The sequence below is a fragment of the Perissodus microlepis genome, chromosome 11 (assembly GCF_051167445.1).
Source record: "Perissodus microlepis isolate ML-2025 ecotype Zambia chromosome 11, ASM5116744v1, whole genome shotgun sequence".
NCBI classification, from domain to species: domain Eukaryota; kingdom Metazoa; phylum Chordata; class Actinopteri; order Cichliformes; family Cichlidae; genus Perissodus; species Perissodus microlepis.
In genome coordinates, this window is record NC_140471.1 from 14582401 (window position 1) to 14599425 (window position 17025).

Below are 17025 nucleotides of genomic sequence, written 5' to 3' on the forward strand. Positions count from 1 at the left end.
GCTGAAAGATCTCAATGTTCTGAGTCTACATATCCCCTCTGATTCTCATCTGACTGTTTAGCCTGTGGAAAAGCAATTTATGGCAGCAAGCTGTTCTTCACCGCATCATGATGTACATCGTGATGCTGCGTCACTGTTGACAACATGGTAAAATTCTAGTCGATAGCTGACAGTGACAGGAGTGATCGTGATGAGAATAATTCGTGTGATGGAAAATGAACAAACACAAAATGTTACCGTCAGTATTCAAAGACAACGGGCTGCACGGTTCTAGGTGAAATTTACACACAGGCGGCGTAAGTAACCGAGAAAAATGAAATCTTAAAAACTGTGAACGTGTGAAGCTTTTTCATCTAAACTTGGACTCGCTCAGTCGCGCTGGCTGAGGTAAATTTAAAACAAACAAGTGAAAAAAAGATAAAACGGTGCCAACAGGTGTCATTTTGTGTGTCTTTATTGTGGACATGACATTACATCTTTTTGAAATGATGTACAAAAGTATAACAGAACTGAGAATGGCTCAGGCGAGGTAGAGCTTTCACATCGGCTTGCTGGCTTGAAAACTACACAGTATAAAAACAACCCGGAAAAATCGAATTAAAACAAACACTCCTGTCTGCTTCTGTCCTCTTATCCTGTTTTGAAGTGATAATAAATACAGATATCAACCAAATACATCTGGAATAATAATGTCTTCTAAGGTAAATTAATCATCGAGTTCATAACAAATTAAAAAAAAAAAATATGAATACGGACACAAATAATACAACTTAAGAGGCATGTAAAACAAACCCAACCAAAGAGAAAAAAGAAACACCTGCCAGCCCCTCTGGGAGGGCAAACCATGACTAGCTACTCAACAAATCCTACAGTTTAGCAAATAGACTAAAAACACACTTTTACATCTTTATGAAAAAATAAGCACTGCTGCGCCTAGCATTATCAAACCTCCCTTGAGGAAACGTAGCTAAAAAGCTGTACCACACAGCAGTCACAGAACAAATCATTTTGCATTCATATCTATAGAATCATTCTAACAAAATAAAAGCCCCAAAAAAGAAAAGAAACGAAAAGTGTTAGCCGGCACCATTAAAAAGACATTCTCAAAGAAACCTTAGCTAGAACTGGACAAAATAAGAATGGTTAAAGCACTAACCTAGTCTAAGTGCACTAGTAATGCCATTTGGTTTCTACCGCTGTATATAAAGGGTTTGGTAAGAGTTTAAGAGATTAGAGATATACACTTTATATTACACTTACTCCTGCTTCATAGTTTTTCTAAGTCACACTTCGGAGTACAAATTCATAGCTGAGGAATTTATCTTAAAGGGACTTCTGTACAACATTGGTATTAGTACTACCCTACCTCAAAGGCTAGAGAATCCATTTCAAGTATTTTCACTAACCACACCTTCAACATACACGTTTGTGCATTATTAGTCCGATTCAAGCACACGATATTGTATGCATAACTAAACAACCCAATGGCATAACAACTGTTTCATCACACATTTGCGTAAAAACTACTGAGGTCTCAAAATAGATGGAAAATACAGTACTCTGTAAGCTCCGTCATCTACAACTGGTGTGAATTTTGAATCAGAGAAACCGACTGCTTTACTCTTCTTCAGAGTCTTGAGCTGCTTCGCTTTACTTCTCCTCTTCCCCAACATGCTGGGCATGGCGTATTCAATCCTGGGGGCTATTTTAAGGGTGAAGGACAAGTAAAAACAAACAGCCCTGCTTGACATCAGCCAATAAATGTTAGCATGCTTTCATTACAGGAGGTAGGATAATATAGAAAGCATCAAGACGGAGGCTGTAGTACACGGGAAGTTTAGTCAACCTGTAATACAGTATCAAGAGGTTTAAAATGCACACACACACACACACACACACACACACACACACACACACCTGTGTTAAGGCTGTGACAGCTCTACAATTCAATGTCTCCACCTTGTGTATTTACTCATGAACTCTCTGATAGGCTGACCTCCTCACCTCTGCCTACTCTTTCTCTGACCCCCTCGAATGCAAAGCGTCATATCACCATTCAAAGAATCAGACTGACAGCCCAGGGGATAGGCTCATTAGTCTGCTTAAATGTTCTGGTAACCTAATCAGCTCTGCATTGTCGGTCCAGTAAACACACTGTTATACAGGATGGTGGATACGTTTCATTATGTGCCCACTTTATCTTTAAAATAAAACCATTAAAGGCACAGCTTTAAATCCTAACACGAGAAGATCAACATCACGGTCACCTCTGTCCACTAAGAATGGCCGGGGACTTAATATGAAGACTGGGGACAGGAAGGAACGGCAGGCCTAGTCGTGATTTTGAACATTTGAACAAGTTTAAAAATGGTCACACTACTTTGCAAAGGGAAAAAAAAGAATGCACTTGCACTGCTGCTTTCTTCAGTTATTAAGGCCCCATCATAGACGTCGAGTTGGTCGCTTGGCAAGCTGTGTCATCACACAGCTTGCTGTTACAGTGCATGTACCCGCTGAATAATAGGTGTCAGCCAGTAGCTCAACTACAGCACAAATAGGAGATGATGTCAAAATCAGATGCAAAGAAATAGCTGTTTTTGTATTGTTTATTTTTAAGTCTTATCCTTTCAGACATTTGCAAAATCTCTCTGTATAATCTCTGAGCTTCTTTGCCGACATATCGTTAAAACAGCGGTAAAATCCAATAGGATGCTGTCTCCAATCCAGCTGCAGCGGCAGCTGCACAACATTCCAGGTTTCAGAAACTTAGAGGCGCATACGGGCAGGAACGAAGGCTTGCGACAGTGGATGCGATGTCAATTTGGCGTCAACTCTGCGTTCATCAGGTGCCACTTGACGGGTATAATGGGGCCCTTAGATGGTATTCAGCCTGCCTATGGGTTCTGAATCAACAAGGGGGTAAAATGTGGAATTAGGGGCCAAATATTCTCCTACTTCCTGGCTGCGGTGTTAATACCAACATGCTTAGTGCATGAGCTATTTACAAGGCTCCTTATCACAGTTTTGTATTTTTGTGTAATGTAGCCCATCGTTACCTATGTTACTTCATAACATCCTTTATCAGTCTTGCAACTCAATCCATTTCCTCTCAAAAAATATATTCAAAAAACTGAAGTTGACTCATTAAGCAAAGGACTATCATTCAATCGAAAACGTTCAATCGACAGGCGGCTGGTATTTTTGTGTCATTTTTCTGTATGACTGTTTGTTGCCGGTGACGTGCTCATGCCGAGTTGTTGGGCACAAGATGCATTTATTTTTTAAAAATCAAAGCATCATGGTGGATTCCAGATAGAAAACAGACAGCATAAATGTTCAGCCATTACCGTTTATGTAAGGCAAAAGATTTATGCTTTCTAAATCCAGCATAAGATGACATCATGAAATTTTTAAGAGACAGCGCGGTCAAAAGTTCAGAACTGCTCTTTAGCAATGGAAAATCTTAGGATGCATCTCTTCCCTCTAACATGATCAGCACCGTATTTTTCTTTGCAATCTGGAGCCGACTTCTTCCTGCCACTTTCTTCCTGCTTTAGTGGAGTCCGCCTCATTTAAAGCCCAAATAGTCTGAGATGGTGACACTCTAATATGAACGAGTTACTGAGGAAAACTCCACTCAGTCCCTTCCTTTTAAATGGACAATAATTGAAGGGCTATAAAAATGGTATGCTCATTTATATTGCCTTTTTTATGAGCATACATCTCCATTACTGTTCCCTCTCTTTTTTGTCCCTTTCTTATCCTACCTCTCTCCATCTTTCGCTCTCTTTCTAATCACAAGCTCTAGAATGGTCACCGCACTCCCACCATTACACTGTCGACTGAAGGGGAGTGAGTTTAGCACACCTAAACACGCGCACACACACACACACACACACACACACACACACACACACACACACACACACACACACACACGCTGACAGAAAGATGCAAGTCTTCTGAGTCAGAGCCCACAGGAGACAAACTTGCTATGTGCCAGCTGGTTGTCGATGAACCGTAGAGCTTCTTTCTTCTCTTGCTGTGTGTTGATGGTCAGTGTCCTGAGAAATGCACAAAATCTCACGTACAATAAAGCTTAAAAGAACAAAAAAAAATAAACAATTTTAAAAAAAGGTTTGTGGGGGCATCTACAGCAGCCATGCAATGCCACAGTCCTCGATCACAATGCCAGCAGTTGCATCTGAGTTCAGTTTCTCTCCTCATTTACTTTCCTTCTCCTGTAAAGCAGCTGGCAGCAACTTTACTTGTTGGTACCTCCAAAAATGGCAGCAAGAGGCAACTCATCGAATTTTCAGGGCTCCCGTGATCAGAAATCATTTAAAGGTCACACGCCAACCTTCGTGATCAAGAAGACCCAATGAAGCAAAAGACTGAATGTTGGTGAGTCCAGCCTCCCTGCCAAAGAGAAACTTTGCATTTCACTCTTCACTTCTTCTATGGTGAGAGGTGTGCACACCTGACCCACGCAGCTTCTTAAAGCAGATTTCCATCAGGTGTCATTTCTATTAAAAAGACTTTTTCTGCTCCGGACCGTCTTTGTGATTTTGAAATTTTCTAGCACAACTTGAACACGCTTTTTTACAGTAAAAAAAAAAACAACAACAAAAAAACTACAATAACCTTCAATGTAGAAAATTCTACATCATTAAAGGGTGACGGTGAAGAGGAAAGGCTCAAAAAGTGAACTGTTAGTCATAGGTTCTTGTGTCTAGATCTGTGAATTTCGGGAACGGTGACAGGGCTTTGGGATTGTGTAAGAAGCTGGTCCAGGTTGTGATCAGATCAGCTGAAGGTGTTTACTGTTGCTGTTGTGGGTTTGGTGGGTGTTTGGCAGCCGGTCCTCCTCGCTCCCCCTGGCTCAGTAACAAGCTCCTCCTGTCTTGGTACTGGCTGTTGTCAAAAGGCATATGGTGGACACTCTGGACATGTGTCTTTAAGTTCCCTTTCTGAGAGGCTCGGTATGGGCAGAGTTGGCAACAGAATGGCCTTTCCCCTGAGGAACACACACACAAAGTTGAAAGGTCATATGGTGGCCAGAGGTGACACCGTACACAGAATTTAGAGAGGACAGGGATGTTTAAATATACGAGACAAAAATGATGCAAAGCATAGATGAGGCTTGCTGCAGTGGGAATGGAAAAAGAAGGGGAGGAGGCCAGAGAACACAAGCAAACATAAGCAAAGACACATGGTGGCATTCAGCTAGAAGTACAGAAACACTCTGTAGGTTAAGTGAAGCCTTTATATTTATTAATTTATTTTTTTTACATCTATTTTCACTTAAAAAGTTCTCTATCCTGACCCAGATGGAGTAACTGTCCCTCGCCCTTTCCTGCCATCTGGAGAAGAGTGCCACACATCCCCCTGTCCAAAGAGTCCCACTTTTATCTCCATGCGTTTCTCCATCACCTGGGCCACCCAGCGGCCCCCTACACAAACACACCCCCTCTCAAACACACTCTGTGCGCACCCTATACTCTCCCTTCTAATTAGAATGACCTACAATGGCACAGACACCTCTGAAAAAACAAAACTAAATAAATAAATAAAAATAAGCAACGCACACCTGAACAAAACAAATGAGCGTGCCATTTAATTGCACCTAATTATCATTTTGATAAATGGAAGAATATCAAAGCGGGAAAACAAATGACTCCCCGTGCCCCTCCCGCACCCCTTCTCCCAGAAGAAGAAACAGGGAAATATAGCTGTTATCATACATCATCAGAAACGCAACGGTGAGAAAAGGAAGGGGGGAGTGGGGGGCTGGTGTAAGACAGAAAGCGAGAGAGATAAAAAACAAAAAAGTATAATTAATCACACCGAACCCCCCCCACCCCTTCAAAACCCCCAAAAACAGCTGCAAAGATGGTGAGGGTGAGACGTGCTGGGGAAGCGAAAACCTCCGCGACACCGTCCTGCGAGGGAAAACATCACTGACAGGACCGGTGCACTACATTATACTAAAGGTTATCGGCACCGTAAAGCAGCGTCAACACTACATTTAATTGGACCCCTCTGCAGCGCCCGCTCCCATCACTCACAGTGTGTGTGTTAAATCTGAGTTCACATGGGCGTGTGTGATGTGCTTGATTAATTATGATGGAGGTGCCGCGTGTACAGCCCGGGTCTCTCCGAATGTCAAAGCAGAGTAGCTTTAGCCCAATGTTCCCACTGACCCCAATCCTTACTCATCGTTTCTGCAATTTTTAAAGTTTGTTAATTACTTGTGTTCAGTTTCATTTCCACACAATCCTCTTAGTTCTTGTTGTATTTACACCTGCTCATAAACAAAGATGTTATAGTACACTGTATGTGAAAGGTGAAAGTAGGAGATACTGTGATGTTGCCCAGTGGTTTGTGGACTCCCTTTTTGAAATGATTTTTGAGACCCGATACAAGAAGCAATGAGTGGCTTTGACTGTAAATCTGATGGTACTGCAGATGCATTCCCCGCTTTATTGTTTTTTTATTTATTAAAAATAAATTTAAAAAAAGTAAATAAATAAAATTTATTAAATAAGTCTTGAAACTAGCAATTCAGACTGTTGAGTCTTCAGGAAAAGACTAACAGGAATCATAAAACAAGTCAGAAATATGGACATTTTCTCACTGAGTTTTATACAATTTCACTACTTTTTTGCAACCACAAGAGTTGCCCTCTGCTGGCCATTAACGGAAATGCAGGATTAAGGCATTATCGCATTTTTATATACAGTCTTTGAATATTTGAGTATATTGGCATTTAAGATTTATTAGTTTCTATGCAAACCCAAGCTTTTTGCTGTCCTCTTGCCATGCGTACGATCTCAACCTCTTAGTCTCTCGGCAAAAACTGCCATGTTACCGCTGTTAACTGCAGTTAACAGCATCAGTTAGTTTACAGTGTCAGTTAGGAAATCAGGATGAATAAAAGCAGTAAAGTTACATCTGCTGACATGATAACAGATGGTTTTTGGTGCTGGAAATTCGTTTATGTTCAAAATACCTGCTAACAGACATTTCTAGGAATTATTATTTTCCTGAATTGTAGCTGCTTGAAGATTTATAAAGTTTGAATTGTAGCAAATGAAGCAATTTTGTACATTAGAATCTACATGCTGTCATTTTGCAGTTGCAACACGCTGATGAGCCCATGTGAATGTGTCGAATGTGCAGTGAAATTCCGATAAACTGCAAATCTCAAAGCCCGTCTTGCACTGCAGCAAAGCAGCAACTGCCCTTTGAGTTCAAATGCATACAGGAAAACACCTAAATTCAATATTTTAGGTGAAAGAAGTGTCAAAGTATGGGTACAGTTAGCCAAAATGCCAGGCAGAGCTATTCACCCTCTACACATGGATGCAGATTTAACTGTATATGTCTGAATGTGTCAGATCAGAGCCTGCACATCCTTTCCAGTGTGATGAGGAAAAAGGGGGATGTGATATTTGTAATGACAATGTGGGGGAAAAAATGCATCTCTTGACAAGTAAAAAGCATGCGCTGTTCTTTAACCAATAATGCTTCTGCCTGATTTAGATAGCTGCGGGGGAATCTACGTTGTAACTTACAATGTAACTGGAAATCCTTTTTAACCCTATGCAGTTCCACATCATTCAGTCATTGCGGGCTCTTCCGATCTCATGTGTAGTTACATTTCTCGGTAGATGCACATCAGGTTACGGCGTAGTTTTCCCATAGACATCTAAATCAGGCGTTAGTTTGAAGTATCCCAGCCTTTTAGTGCAATTGAGCAAACCTCATTGTTTTCAAAGCAAAAGTGAAGCTCGTCAATGAGACAACTGTGAATACACACTCTTACGTGAGGTGTGATCCAGCAGCATGTGAGAATGCCAGGTGTTAATGCCATGTGCAGAGGGCGCCACATGTGAATGTTAAACATGAACAAAAAAACAAAACAAAAACACACACACACACACACACAAAGGCTGGGAAGCTGAGTGACTGACACAGACACACACATGCAGAGGTGAGACAGTAACATTAAGAAACATGCGGGAGCGATGAGCGAGCCCAGTGATTAGCCATTGTGCCACATACTTGTTTGGGAGCTTCAGAAGCGGTGGTGTGAGCGTCAGTACCTCTGTGGAGTCCGTTAAAATCAAACCCAACTGTGGGGGGAGAAGGAGGATTGGGTGGGTGGGGGGGAGAGGAAGAGGAGGAGGAAGGAAGGGGGAGGGAGGATTTGGTTAAACGCTCTACCAGATCCACACAAGCATTTTTTTTTTTTTTTGGTCTACCACCACCACGCAAACAAAAAGCATTTTGACACCAGCACCCTTGTTAATAGAGGGGAGCTGGCAGTGATGATGGTGATGATGATGACGACGACGATGGTGGTGGTGGTGATGATGGTGATGGAATCTGGTGGAGGCGAGTCGGTGATTTAATATGACGCATGTTAATAGAGGCCTCGGGGTGGCTGGCCTTTTCTGTGCGTGTGCACGTCCATGCTGAAGACAACTGTCGGTGACAACATTAATTACAGCCCCTGTGAGTGTTTACAGAGCCTGTGCATGGGCATCTGTGTGTGTGTGCGTGTGCGTGTGTGTGTTTACAATAGAGCTTGGAGGGAAGCTGAGCTCTGCATCACTTACCATTTGGCCTCTGTCACTTAGAATCACTGGCTGTGCCACATATCATTCACACTCTCTATAAAGAAGCTACTTATCTCACTGTCTACTGTGATCACCGCTGGCCCGGCTGATGGACATGACAGGACAGGAGAGGGAAAGGAGAAGAAGAAGAGGAGGAGGAGGAGGCAGGAAATCAGGCAGCCAGGGAGAAGAGAGTGTGCGAGGACAAAAAAATAAAAGTAAAACTATAAAAAGAAAGAGAGAAAGGGAGAGAGGAGAGGGAAAGAAAGAAAGTGAGGAAGAAACAAGAGAGGACAGGGAAGAAAAGAAGAAAAGAACCAGAAATCAAAGAGGGGGAGGAGAGTGGGGGAGTCTATGGGTAAAGGAAAAGTAGGGATAGGGAGAAAGGCAAAATGAGACAGACGGAGGAGATAAAAAGACCGTAAAGGTGACAAGATGCGGAGACAAAAAGGAAAATAACTGAAGTGAGAAAGAAGACAAAGGATCTAGGAAAGGAAATGAAAGGGAAAGAAAGGAGGGGAATGAAAAGCAGAGGGAATAAGTGAAAGTAGAGGAAGAGCCGGAGTCTCTGAATCAAGCTGTTTAGTGAATGGCACTGGGATGCATGCAAATGGATTCGTAAGGCTGGCGTGGACAAATGCTGTTCTGCTTCATTAGAATGCACAATTCCATCTCTCTAATTGACATGTAATTAATAATGTATACAATTTGTCACAGGTCAGTATCCGGAGCAAATCATGTTTCAGTTTAAAAAATAGAGACAGCTGCCCAGCCCAGGGCGGGGAAGGACTCACAGACCGGTTGTCACACTCAACTGAACAAAAAGATCCGTTTTGATTTATTTTGCAGAATGCCGGGACGGAGCGGACGCCTGATGATGAAATATTGTTGAGAATGTGAATCCCTGTGCATATATCCTCTATATCTCATGTCGGCGTTTCTGGGTGGATAGATCTGTGAGCGCACAGGTGGTACAGGAATGAGTGACTGGTGAGAGAGGGGCTAGAAACTGGGAACATCTAATACTGCAGGAATAGCAAGTAGCTAAATAAAGTTGTACATGTTAAAGTAGAGCTCTGGACTTCCTTCCCTCGTTTCCCCCCCTTATTTCATATCTTTTGCATTTTGGGTAATTTAATGGTTTCTGTGACTGATGTTTTTGCACCTTGACTACTACACCATTTATCCTCTTTGAGTTGCTCTGTATAACTTTAGAAAGTCATAGCAGAGAACTTACTGCCGGAACTTTTCAAACAATAATCTTTGGTTTAGGGTTTGGAGATCCAGAGCTTTATTTGATATCTTAAAAATAATTAATATTTCTAACTGTGCTCAGTGGTTTAAATGATATTACATTTGTTATAAGCTTGTTTTTTGTATTTTAGAGAAAACAATCACATTTTCTGTTTACTTGTGTAAAAAAAAAAAATGGTGCTCATGTCGTAATGTGACAAACATTCAGCAGAATAATGTATTGTAAATTTTGCTTGCTGCAGTCCAGGGTTGTCACGATACTAGATTTTCACACTCAGTACTGACATAGAAAACTACAGTAAAAAAATGGTGTGTATATGTGATGAATATTTTAAGACTGTAATGCAAAAAAGCACAAAAAAAGACAATATGTTTTGGAACCACTGCTAATCACATAAATTTGGTACTGTAGGCTGTCACTGCTTCTCTGTAGTTTCTGGCAGAACTTTATCAGCTTCAGTCTGGGATTTTAAGACTTTTTAGACACAAATAATTGTGTTATCCTGTCACTATCTATTAATATTACAGACAGGCAGGAGTGATAACATTTTTTGCCTAACTCACACATTAATATTATCATTTTATCATCAGCCATAGGCCCCAGCCGCTGCCTTAACAATAACCCAACAGACGGCTAATGCTGCTGTTGGGTTATTGCTAATAGGTAACGTTAAGGTATGCACTGGCCAGATTAATATTTATTATAAATGTTTTAGTACTTCAGTGTTGTTAAAATGAGAGCTTCACTGTTGTTTAGCATTGTGAATGCCAATTATTCCAATCGCTAGTGAAGTTGTGTCAATTTGAGGAGGCGAAGATGGCCGCGTTGGTGTCAATACTGGTGCAAATAAGGATCTAATCTGTCATTTTTACTATCAATTAGCACATTTGCAGCCCTACTGCAGTCACAGGATTTCACTATACTTAGTTCATATGAATGGCCTTACATTTTGTCACAGTCAAATGTGCATTTGTTAGATTTTTTTTTTCATTGTTTCAATTTTTTGTGACAAGCAAATGTTGTGAAATCCACCTCAAAAAAAGTGAGAGTGAAGACGATTTTAACCCAAGGCTTAGACACTTCTACATAAGATCCAGCGTGTGTGTGACAAATATGTACTTGCTTCTGTTTGGGTTTTTGTTTTTTTTTCCAGTGCGTAATGGCTGTATTTACCTGTATGGGATCTCATATGAGTTCGCAGGTGGCTGGGTTGGCTGAAACTCTTCCCACACTCATTGCAGAAATACTGTCCCTGCCGCATGAGAGACCTCAGCATCCCTGCGCACACACAAACACGTGAGGGAGGAAACACAGGATTAAATGGTGGCTCTGCAAATTCCAGAGGTCAAAGCCACTGCAAGCCATTCTGGATTTAGAGGAGGCCAAATGCAGTGAATTTGAACTTTTGATTCTTAGAACAGAGATAAAACAGAGATTATATATATAGATCTATATCTATATATATATATATATATATATATATATATATATATATATATATATATATATATATATATATATATATATATATAGATCTATATCTATATAGATCTATATATATATATATATATATATATATATATATAGATCTATATATAGATCTATATATATAGATCTATATATATATATATATATATATATATATATATATATATATATATATATATATATATATATATATAGATCTATGTCTATATATATATAGATCTATGTCTATATATATATAGATATATCTAGATCTAGATATAGATCTATATAGATATAGATATATATAGATGTAGATATATCTCTATATATCTATATCTATATATAGCTATATATCTATATCTATATATCTATATAGATATATATATATAGATATATAGATATAGATATATATAGATATAGATATATAGGTGTAAGAAAATGGACTATTAGGGGACAAAGAATGCTCTGAGTTTGCATAGGCTTTACATTTAGGATTTTTCTTTTAATAAAATGGGTCAAGAGTGAACATCAGAGTCATATTATTTCAAACAGGAAGACATTTTCACGTGGCAGTTTTCCCACAGCTTGACTAAAGACGTAAAGGTCGGATTCAGGCAGAAAGTGAGTGGGTGTACATAAAGCACAGAGCCTGGCTGGAGCGGTGGAGGTAGGTAGCATCAGTAGTGGACTCGCGCAGGCATCATTAGTATGTCTAATGTGTCATTATGAGCGGCTAGCTCCAGGGGCTGGACTGCAGCTGTCACACAGCATCATCTCAGAGGCTGACAGCCAGACACACAAAGCGCGCACACACACCGCATAAATTACAGGCAATTAAAACGCCCCGGCTGTGATGTGCCCGCTCCGCTGCCCGTGTGTCACATGTCAGGTGTGTGTGTGCGCGCATGTGTGTGTTGGCATGTGTATGAGTTATAAGAGTTGTATATATGCGTGCTTGGGCCAAGGGAGGAAAGTGAAGCACGGGCTGTGGCACACACTGGCATCATTTAGACACACACACATAATAATGCAACAACTGCGACATTACATGCACCGCTCACCTTTACATGTTCATGTCCTTAAAACGCGAAAAGAAATCAACTTGTTGATAACACACGCTCAAAGCTCGTAAGTCACAGTTTTCTTTGATGGCACATGACTAAACGGACACTCCCGGGCTTCAGCCTTTTTGTTAGGTCCTGCCTTTACGCAGTTATTTTTAATAACTAAACATTTAGACAAAAACCATCAATTTGCTATGCCAGCTTAATGCGGGTCAACAGGACGAACTTGTAAATTTTATACTGCCGGAAAAGAACCGATTAACTCTGACGTCACAAATCACAAAGTTCACTATGCTACTTTTGCACACATCCTGCGAGAAGAATCTGCGAAACTTTTAGGTAAACAAAATTAAACAGAGAACTCACCGACGCCTTTAACGCTACATGGATTTTACTTTAAAATTGATTTACAACAAAGGGAAAGCGCGGGAAAATCAATCAACTTTTATCTCGCCACATCTAATGAGAGCTCTATAGCTATAACGAGGCAGTATAAGAAAAACGCCACCGGGAAATTAATTGTTAAGGGGACAAGAAGCCCGCCTGTGCTTTGTAAACCAGATGGAATGCATACTAAAAAGTGGTTAAAAAGAGCAGGAATTCACCATAAAACCCGCTCTGTGTTCATAATTTCGACAGCTATGCAGCAAAGACACGTCACTCGTGCCGGATTTTTCTTTTCCCCCCTGCGTTGCATGTAAATGCAGGGGCAGCACGAGGACGAGAGACATTTAAGGATGGTCTACTTAATGACAACACACATGCGTGCTTGCCTCGGACCTCTCTCGTTGACAAAAAAGAGGCCTGGAGATTCAGGGGTGCTTTCACTGAGGACGCATAAACACCATAAGCTTAAGGCCTGGCATATACCTGGGAAGTGGCCATAACTCTGGTACATTTGTGTATGTGTGTAGGCAGAGAGGGAGGGATGTGGTGGGGGGGGGGCAGCTGCGGGAACAAGGAGGACAGGGATGCGGAAGAGGTGACAGAGAGTGTCTCTGGCAGCCCGACTGCTGGCCTCTGGATACTCTACTTCTACTCTGGGCCGCCAGCCCTTCTCACTGACGCACTAATGAAAGACAAGACAGAGCTGGACGGAAAACACAAGCAGACACGCGCACACTCGTACACATATTACAGAGAGAAAGGGAGAAAGACTCAGTTGCTCAAAAAAGGTCACTTTATCGCATGTGACTCAAAGGGCTAAGGCAGATCGTGACGATATGCGCCTGGACGGGTGACAGCGATGTCATGCGTCTGCTCTGGGGCTGTTGTCTTTGACCCCTGGCTCCACACAGCCCCACTTGACCTCAGAGACACAACTGAAAATGGGCAAATAATACGGATGTTCGGTAATGACCATTTCCAAAGCAGCTGGTGGGGTAATTATTCTGTCTCATCTCTCTCTTTGCCTCTTCTGTTCCCTCTCTCTGTTTTTCCTCCCTCCATTCGCATCTGTGCGAGTCTCTCGTCAGGCAGAGCCGTGACCTAAACAGTTTGTGACAGCTTTCTGGGAGAGTGGAGCTGGAGAGTAGGCATGCCTCGCAGACCTGAGAGTAGCAAAGGTTCTCTCACGTCTTTCACGATTACAAAAAAATAAATAAATAGAGGCTACACAGACACATACACACACACACACACGTTCCTTTTGCATCTAAAAATTTCAGGCACATATGGACACACATGCTGCCTCAGATAAAGACTTTCATTATGCCTCACAAACATGCGAGCACACATGTGCGCTCATTTAATGGATCCCATCGTTATTAAAAATCTCATCAGACTGTGTGTGTGTTTGCCTGTCGATCACTTTCTCCCAGATGGAGTGCCAAGTGTGTGAGATAAAGAGAAATATGTGTGCCTGCTCTACAAGTTTGGATGTTTGAGGCTGCTGGTGTCTTTTTCGTCTTTAGCTCGTCAGGTTTAATCACTTCTACTCATATCAGCTGAAAAAGTTGCTCAGACACTGGAAAATACTCTTCTACATACTCCTGACATTTGGCAAAGCCAAGGCCCTCTGGGCATTTTGGATGTGAGCTTATGATGAGGGACTTTCTGCAGTGCAGCTTTTTTCCAATGTTTGGCATTATAAAAACACAATAAAACACAACTTGGACTACGCCACTGCTAATTTTCACAAACAAAAGTAAATCAGCCATAAAAATAAATAAATAAATAAATAAATAAATAGATGCCTACCAGTAGGATCCATGAGGGCATTGGCTGCACCCCAGCGGTGGTACATGGTAGCAAATTCATGAGGGCTGTAGTTTTTGAGGAAGCCGAGGACGTCACTTGGCGTCTCTGGTGTCTCGGTAATCGGCTCCTGCTTTACCTCCCTGCGAGCCTCTGAAGGTAATGAAGAAGAGGATGAGGAGGGACAGGAGGAATTCTGAAAAGCGCCACCCTGCGCCTGCGAGGCACCAAAGTTGGGTCCTGCAGTTGAACTATGGGTAATGGTGCTGGGCCTCGTAGCGTTAGCCCGAACCTGGCTGTGAGGATTAGGAAGCTGTTGATGAGGGGTGCCCCTAGCACGACTGTACTCTGCTAGGCCATGTTTGCTAGACAGCATGAAACCCAGTCCCTCTTGGGGCAACAAGTAGTGGTCAGCTCTGGAAGATGTAGCGGAGCCGGCAGTTGGGGCTGAGGGGCGTGAAGGGGTGCCAGTGTTCTTCTCCAAGGAGCTGGAGGATGACAGCGAGCTTCCCCGCGGGTAGACTTCCACTTTGGGTCTGAAGCGTGACTGATGAGTGTGGTCCTCCGTGGGTCTGATGTTGCTGCTGCCTGGCCGTGCTGGGACTCTCCCAGCTTGGGTGCCCAAGCTAGAAGAGGGGCCCCTTGAAGAAGAGGCACAGGGAGCAAAAGATGATGATGGTGTGGCTGAATAACTGGCTGGCTTGCTCTTTTTTAGAGCCTCGCTAGAGCACGCTGGAGGCCGTGTGCGCTGGGTGCGCATCAGCGAAGGGAGAGGCTGACACTCCTTCCCTTCCAGGAAAGGTGGAGGTCCTGTGCGTCTCCTAGATGATAACGAACTGTCCTTGGAGCCTTTTGAGTTGGTTTTAAGAGCCCATTTAGGAGCCAGATTGGAACTATTGCCATTAATGCGGTGAGCCACAGTCTGGTGCATCCAGAGCACCTCGGGGTAGCGGGTGGAGTGAGAGCAGAAGGAGCACTTGTGGCTAGGGAGGCTTTTCTTGTCCAATGCTAAAGAGGCTATACCCCTAATGCCCTCAGCCCTGACACATAGATCCAAAGGTGCTACGCTGGGATCGAGTGCAGTGGACTGAGCTGAACGGTAGCCAGGAGGGGATGTAGAGTTGTTTACTCCATGAAGAAGCGCTTTCTTAAGTTTGATATTACTGCTGGGAGTTCCTCTGTCCGAGCTGGGACTGGGAATGGTGCTGGATCTATCTTTAGAGGCAGGTGGATGTTGGACACGGACATGAGTTAAATAGGCCTGTGAATCTGTGGCGACAAAGTCACACATGCTGCAGATGTAAGGCTTCTCATCTGTAGGGAAAAGCAACAACAACAAAAAGGTCAGTGGCTACAAAGGATGTCATATTGATTATAGTTTAATACACTTAATAGTTAACCCAGGGATCATTTCTTTCACATTCATGTTGGTTCATCTAGATGTAGTTTTAGTAAATGTCCACCAGGCTGCAGTATTGATCAGTCTTTCCAAAACCTCTATTTTTATTTTATGCATAGTAAAATAAAACAATTATATCTACTAATGCAAGAATATACACAATAGCAGAAAACAAAAAACAAAACAAAACAAAATTACATTTTAACATTTCATTAGCTATTTATAAGATTTGGTATTTGTTCAGTAATAGTCTGTGACCATGCAAAACTCATGTGAAGGTTATGTATAAATATTTGAATATTATTTCAGAGAGATGTACATTTCCTTGGCAACTGCTGGGCTGTTTTATAGTCCATATGGATTGAAATAGTTACAACATAGCATCAAACATTGCCATAGAGTTCAATAAACTCCTTATTGACATATAAACAAATGAGGAGTGTTACAGGGCTGTAAAACTGGTTTATTTACTGGCACGCTCTTATGCTGGCACTGCTTTACATTGCATGTGTTAAATGTACTGAGCCAATGCTGCTAAGCCATGCAGGTGCAGTTCTATAAACTCCCCACGAGGTGGCAGTTGTGACAGGTTTCTAACAGTGAATGTCATTGTTATGACTGGATAACTATTTCCCACTGTATCTCATTGTACAACTGTATAGTGACAATAAAGGCATTCTATTCTATTCTATTCTAAGTGTCCAAATTTTCAACAGGAACAGAGATCATCAATAATGATATCAAACTGAATGGAAACACTAGTAATAGATGTAGAATGAGTAGCAATATTTGGATGTGAAAAGGTTTTAAATAAAAAATATATATATATATGAGGAAGAACAATCCTAAAGTTAGACTTTTTCAGTATGAAAGACTGCCAGAGGCAGGGTAATCGCACATGCAGACTCATATGTATGATAAAATACATCAGATACTCTAAGTAGCACATTATTGTATTCTCCATAATCCCTCCTCTTTTTTTTACAGCACCAGCAATCTGCCATCTGTTTTTCCATTTGG

The 17025-nt window shown here is 41.7% G+C and overlaps 1 protein-coding gene across 5 annotated transcripts in view; it reads right to left on the bottom strand.

The window, feature by feature from the left end:
• Window positions 1–438: 438 nt before the first annotated feature.
• The window catches only part of LOC146377398 (zinc finger protein 516-like), a 50302-nt gene continuing 33715 nt past the window's right edge, over window positions 439–17025 (bottom strand). For 4 of the 5 annotated variants that reach the window (XM_084942828.1, XM_084942829.1, XM_084942830.1 and 1 more), the window contains exons 3-5: window positions 14610–15920; window positions 11053–11157; window positions 439–5017 (exon numbers count right to left, since the gene is read on the bottom strand). In XM_084942828.1, coding sequence (XP_084798954.1) covers window positions 4821–5017; window positions 11053–11157; window positions 14610–15920 — 1613 coding nt within the window. In that variant the 3' untranslated portion in view covers window positions 439–4820. Of the gene's footprint in view, window positions 5018–8067; window positions 8139–11052; window positions 11158–14609; window positions 15921–17025 lie in introns of all 5 variants that reach the window. The other variant, XM_084942833.1, reaches the window with a different exon arrangement.